Source organism: Dipodomys ordii, unplaced genomic scaffold, assembly GCF_000151885.1.
Source record: "Dipodomys ordii isolate 6190 unplaced genomic scaffold, Dord_2.0 Scaffold50, whole genome shotgun sequence".
Lineage (NCBI taxonomy): Eukaryota > Metazoa > Chordata > Mammalia > Rodentia > Heteromyidae > Dipodomys > Dipodomys ordii.
In genome coordinates this window covers 5,390,051-5,396,159 of record NW_012267266.1, presented here as the reverse complement: position 1 = coordinate 5,396,159, position 6,109 = coordinate 5,390,051, and the positions used below count along the sequence as shown (strand labels likewise).

Below are 6,109 nucleotides of genomic sequence, written 5' to 3'. Positions count from 1 at the left end.
AAAGCAATATTCTTTAATGTCAATAAAAAGAATACTTACAAAAGGATCCTCTGGTTTTTGCTTGCAAAGTTCTGTGAGTCCTTCAAGCAGAGTTGGTGTTACATATAAATTTAAATAGTCCTTAGCAACTTGTCCAACTGGAATGGGCTCAATAATCACTGAAATTATAAACATATTCTCTTTAAAAAAGTGATTAAACTGACACTAAAAAATGTTAAAACATTATACAAATATTAAAGAATCTCTCCTCCCCCACTCTCTCTTTCTGTTTTATTGGTGCTAGTCCTGGGGATTCAACTCAGTGCCTGGTGCTGTCTTGTCCTGGGCTTTTCTGTTCAAGCTGAATACTCTACCATTTGACCCACAGCTCCATTTCTGTGTTTTTTGGTGGTTAATTGGAGATAAAGAGTATCTCAAGTTTCTATGCTAGTGCTGGCTTCAAACTGTGATCCTCAGATCTCTACTTCCTGAATAACTAGATACCTAGCTAAAAAGAATTTCTAATACCATGAGAAGCACTCATTTTTTTTTTTTTTTTTTGGGTCCGGTCGTGGGGCCTGAACTCTGGGCCTGGGCGCTGTCCCTCAGCTCTTCAGCTCAAGGCTAACGCTCTACCACTTGAGCCACAGCGCCACTTCCGGCTTTTTTCTGCTTGCTTATGTGGTGCTGAGGAATCGAACCCAGGGTCTTGAGCATGCAAGGCAAGCGCTCTACCACTGAGCCACCTTCCCAGCCCGAGAAGCACTCATTTTTATATATTTATATATATGTTTTATATTTAAGCATAAATATATACATATAAACATATATGTTTTATATATTTTTTAAAAATTCATTAAGGGCCGGGCGCCGGTGGCTCATGCCTGTAATCCTAGCTACTCAGGAGGCTGAGATCTGAGAATCGCGGTTCAAAGCCAGCCCGGGCAGGAAAGACCGTGAGGGACAGCGTCCAGGCCCAGAGTTCAAGCCCCATGACTGACAAAAAAAAAAAAATTCATTAAGGCTAGGCACTGGTGGCACATACCTATAATCCTAGCAACTAAAGAGGCTGAGATCTGCAGATTATGGTTCAAAGCCAGGCCTGGCAGGAAAGTCAGCAAGATGTTAATTATCACTAAAAAGCTGGAAATGGAGCTATATAGCTCAAGTGGTAAGAGTGCTAGCCTTGAGCACAAAAGTTCAGGAACAGCACCTAGGCCCTGAGTTCAAGCCCCAGAACTGGCGTGCGTACTCTCTCTCTCACACACACACACACACACACACACAAACCCTCTTATGGAGGTATTAGTTACACATAATAAAATTCATTTTATTACACATAATAAAATACATTTTAGTCAGGCACCAGTGGCTCTCACAGAAGCAGAGTCCTGGAGGGCCTCAGAAGCTAGCTGGGACACAAGAGTCTGTGTCTCCAAAATACCCAGCAAAAAGCCAGGCTGGAGTTGCGGCCAGCTGAATAAGCACAAAGCCCTGGGTTCAAACCCTAATACCACACACACACACACACAATTACAATATAGAAGAACAATTTTACATATACCTAACAACAACAAAAAAAGAAGAGCCAGGCACCTGTAGCTCATGCTTGTAATCCTAGTTACTCAGAAGGCTGAGATTCAAGAATCATGGTTCGAAGCCAGCCTGGGCAGAAAAGTCTCTTATCTCCATTAACTACTCAAAATCTGGAAGTGACACTGTGGCTCAAAGTGGGTAGAGTGCTAGCCTTGAGCAAAAGAGCTCAGAGACAGTGCCCAGAACCTGAGTTCAAACCCCACAGCTGACAAAAAACAAAGAAAGAAAGAAGATAAATTCTCCAAAATTTTCCTATGGGACACATATATTTCTTATTTTATGCTGGTCATGGGGCTTAAACACAGATGTCCCTTTTGTGCTGGCACTCTATATTTCAGTCACAGCTCCAGTTCTGGCATTTTGGTGCTAATTGGAGATCAGAGTCTCACAGGCTGTTTTCAAAATGAGATTCTCATGAGCTAGGATTACAGATGTGAGCCATTGGCGAATATATTTATAAGGGAAACTTGGAAATTTTCACCCATGACTTCAAGTTTCTGCATAAATACCACATGAAAATATGATAAAATACATTGAAGAAAAATTCTTATCTTGCTTCTCAGCCCACATCTTCCAAAAAAAGAAAAGTAAACAAGTTGGGCCCAGGTAGATCACACTTCTAATCCTAGCTACTCAGGAGACTGAGATCTGAGAACCTCAGTTCAAAGCCAACAGGGACAGGAATGTCTGTGAGAGAGACTCTTATCTCCAATTAATCATCAAAAAATCTGGAAGTGAAGCTATAGCTCAAGTGGTAGACCACTCAGGGTCTTGAGTTCAAAGCCAGGACTGGCACCAAAAAAGTAAACAATTAAGAGATAAAGTTGAGAAATTAGTTGTCTATAACTCACCTTCAGGAAACATAAAACGAATTTCCCTTTCTGCAGCAGCAAAGTCATTACTCCCATGAAGTGCATTCCTTAAGTCATCTGTGCCATAAATTGCCCTTAAACTAAAAGTAAATTAGAGATGATTATTTACTCTAATATCCTTCCCTTATTTCATATGAAAGTATTCCATTTAGAAATTTTATAAAAATATTACTGTATTTGACTGTGACATTTCCACATGTATACAGTGTGTATTTCAATCAATCTCTCCCGCCCCCCCCCCATCATCACCCAATCTCTCCTTCAATTTCAATAGGTTTATTGTTTTTTGTTTGTTTTTATTTTCTGTCAGTTGTGGGGCTTGAACTCTGGGCCTGGGCACTGTCCCTCAGCTCCTCAGCTCAAGACAAGCGCTAGGGGCTGGGAAGGTGGCTCAGTGATAGAGCGCTTGCCTTGCATGCTTGAGGCCCTGGGTTCAATTCCTCAGCACCACATAAGCAAAAAGAAAAAAGCCAGAAGTGCGCTGTGGCTCAAGTGGTAGAGCACTAGCCTTGAGCGGAAGAGCTGAGGGACAGCGCCCAGGCCCAGAGTTCAGCCCACGACTGGACCCCCCCCCCAAAAAAAAAGACAAGCGCTCTACCACTTGAGCCAGCCCTGGCTTGGATTCCTCAGCACCAAATAAGCAGAAAAAGCCAGAAGTGGCGCTGTGGTTCAAGTGGTGGAGTGCTAGCCTTGAGCTGAGGGACAGCGCCCAGGCCCAGAGTTCAGGCCCCACCACTGACCAAAAAAATTTAAAAAATTAAAAATAAAAAAATTTTCAGAGTTGTTTTGTTTTCCATTTTCACACATAGTTTCCATCTCTCCACCCCAAGAAAATTACCTGTCTGGGTGTAACTCTTTAGCTATCAAACTATTAGCTGGTCCCAAAAGTTCTTTCCAGTAAGAAATGGCATTATATCTTGCTAGTATCATAGCAACAAGTGGTCCAGAACTCATGTAAGCTGTTAAATTTGGGAAAAACATTTTCCCATACTGTTCCACATAAAAGTTACTACAGTGTTCAGGGCTGAGATGTAGTTTTCTTCTCTATTAAAAACAAAAACAAAAAACAAAGTCAACAAAAGCACTTAAAGTGACAGTTCAATAAACCACCATGAAATTATTAATTTATTATTTTTTTTAGTGCCAGTACTGGAGCCTTAACTCAGGACCTGGGGTCTATACCTTTGTTTTTGCTGCTTAATAAGAGTTTCAGTGACTTTTCTGCCTGGCTGGCTTTGAACCATGATCTGACTCAGATCTCAGCTTCCTAAATAACTAGTATTACAGCACCCAACCCATGAAATCATTAATAACTTGAATTACCACCAGCCTGATAACAAATTCGGTTATCTTTTCATTATGAAGATATGTTGAAATAATAATAGGAATTAGTTAACCTACTTAAGAAAATGTGCCGGTGGCTCACACCTGTAATCCTAGCTACTCAGGAGGCTGAGATGTGAGGATCATGGTTCAAAGCCAGTCTGGGCAGGAAAGTCCATGAGATTCTTTTTTTTTTCGGTCATGGGGCTTGAACTCTGGGCTTGGGCGCTATCCCTGTGCTCTTCAGCTCAAGGCGAGTGCTCTACTGCTTGAGCCACAGCACCACTTCATTTTCTAGTGACTTATTGGAGATAAGTCTCACAGAATCATTTAAATAGGGATACAGGGGTACCTATTGCAACAATGAGATGTACAAGTTGTTATGTTGAAAATGAACTTTATAACTTTGGTGGGGGGGGAGGAGGATGGGGGGGAAGAGGATTGGGTGGGGGGGCAGGGGGAGGATGGGAAGGGATGGGAAGAGAAAACAAAGGAGGAGGCTACAATGCTTGATAAGAAATGTACTCATTATCTTGCCGATGTAATTGTGACCCCTCTGTACAGTATTTTCACAATAATAAAAAAAAATTTCCATCTTACTCATCCAGAGCCATTATCTAAGGGCTAGGAGTTGTTAAATGGCATGATAACATGCCTTCTCCCAGGTCAGAAAATATAAAGGATACAAGTGAGATCTTTGAAATCAGATTTTGAGTCATTAATTCACATTTCCCTTGTGGAAAGCAGGAAATGTTTCTCTCCTTCTTATACTAAAATAAATTCCAAAGCATTCAACTTGGAAAAAAAAAAAGTCTCACAGACTTTCCTGCCTGGGCTGGCTTTGAACCGCGATCCTCAGATCTCAGCCTCCTGAGTAGCTAGGATTACAGGCGTGAGCCACCAGCGCCCGGCTCAGATTTTTTTTTTTATGCTGGTTCTGGGGCTTGAACTCAGGGCCAGGAGCTATCTCTCAACTTTATTACAAAAGACTAGCATCCTAACTTGAGCCACAGCTCCACTTCCACACTTCCAGCTTTTTTTTCCTTCTTCCCAGTCGTAGAGCTTGAACTTTGGGCCTGGGCTCTGTCCCTGAGTTCTTTAGCTCAAGGCAAGCACTTTACCACTTGAGTACAAAGCCACTTCCCATTTTCTGGTGGTTAATTAGAGTCTCATGGACTTTCCAGCCTCAGCTGACTTTGAATCGCAATCCTCAGATCTTAGCCTTTCTGAGTAACTAGGATTATAGGCCTGAGTTTCCAGTGTCCAGCAACTTCCAGCTTTTTTGGTGGTTAACTGGAGATAAGTCTCATATAGTTTCCTGCAGAGTTCAAGACCCAGGACTGACCAAAAAAAAAGAGTCTCACCAACTCTCCTGCCTGGGCTGTCTTTGAACTGCAGTCCTCCAATCTCAGCCTCCTAAATAGCTAGGATTACAGGCCTGAGCCACTGATGCCGGGCTGATTATCCATTTGTTCAGCCTATTTTTTTTTGCCACTATCTTAAAAATCATTATCTACCAACTTGAGCCACACTTACAGTTGAAGTATTCCATTATTTATTTATTTATTTTTGTCATTCATGGGGCTTGAACTCTGAGCTTAGGGCACTGTCCCTACGCTCTTCAGCTCAAGGTTAGTGTTCTACCACTTGAGCCACAGTGCCACTTCCAGTTTTCTGTTGCTTAACTGGAGATAAGAGTCTCACGGACTTTCCTGCCCAGCCTGGTTTTGAACCATAATATTCAAATCTCAGCCTCCTGAGCTAGGATTACAGGCATGAACCACCAGTGCCAGGCTGAAGTATTCTATTTCTAAAACACTAAAGAGGCAAAATTATATTGTACAAATATATTTAAGAAATTTAAATAAGGGGAATATAAAAAGGGATGATTAAGCCGGGTGCCAGCAGCTCACGCCTATAATCCTAGCTACTCAGGAGGCTGAGATCTGAGGATCGCAGTTCAAAGCCAGCCTGGGCAGGAATGTCGGAGAGCCTCTTATCTCCAATAAACCACTAGGAAGTGGTGCTGTGGCTCAAGTGGTGGAGCGCTGGCCTTGAGCTGAAGAGCGCAGGGACAGTGCCCTAAGCCCAGAGTTCAAGCCCTACGGCAGACAAAAAAAAAAAAAAAGGGGGGATGATTAAGCCAGGTCCTGGGAGATCACATCTGTAATCCTAGCTACTCAGAAGGCTTAGATCTGAGAATCACAGTTCAAAACCAGCCTAGGCACAAAATTCCATGAAAAAAAAAATTTTTTTTTTTGGTCTGGTCATGGGGCCTGAACTCTGGGCCTGGGCGCTGTCCCTCAGCTCTTCAGCTCAAGGCTAGCGCTCTACCACTT

General features: G+C 42.4%; 1 protein-coding gene across 1 annotated transcript in view; it reads right to left on the bottom strand.

The window, feature by feature from the left end:
* The window catches only part of Nme5 (NME/NM23 family member 5), a 12,710-nt gene that overhangs the window by 2,993 nt on the left and 3,608 nt on the right, over nucleotides 1–6,109 (bottom strand). Inside the window, exons 3-5 of the mRNA XM_013020351.1 lie at nucleotides 3,286–3,491; nucleotides 2,427–2,527; nucleotides 40–158 (exon numbers count right to left, since the gene is read on the bottom strand). Of these exons, the coding sequence (XP_012875805.1) occupies nucleotides 40–158; nucleotides 2,427–2,527; nucleotides 3,286–3,491 (426 nt within the window). The remainder of the gene's footprint in view (nucleotides 1–39; nucleotides 159–2,426; nucleotides 2,528–3,285; nucleotides 3,492–6,109) is intronic.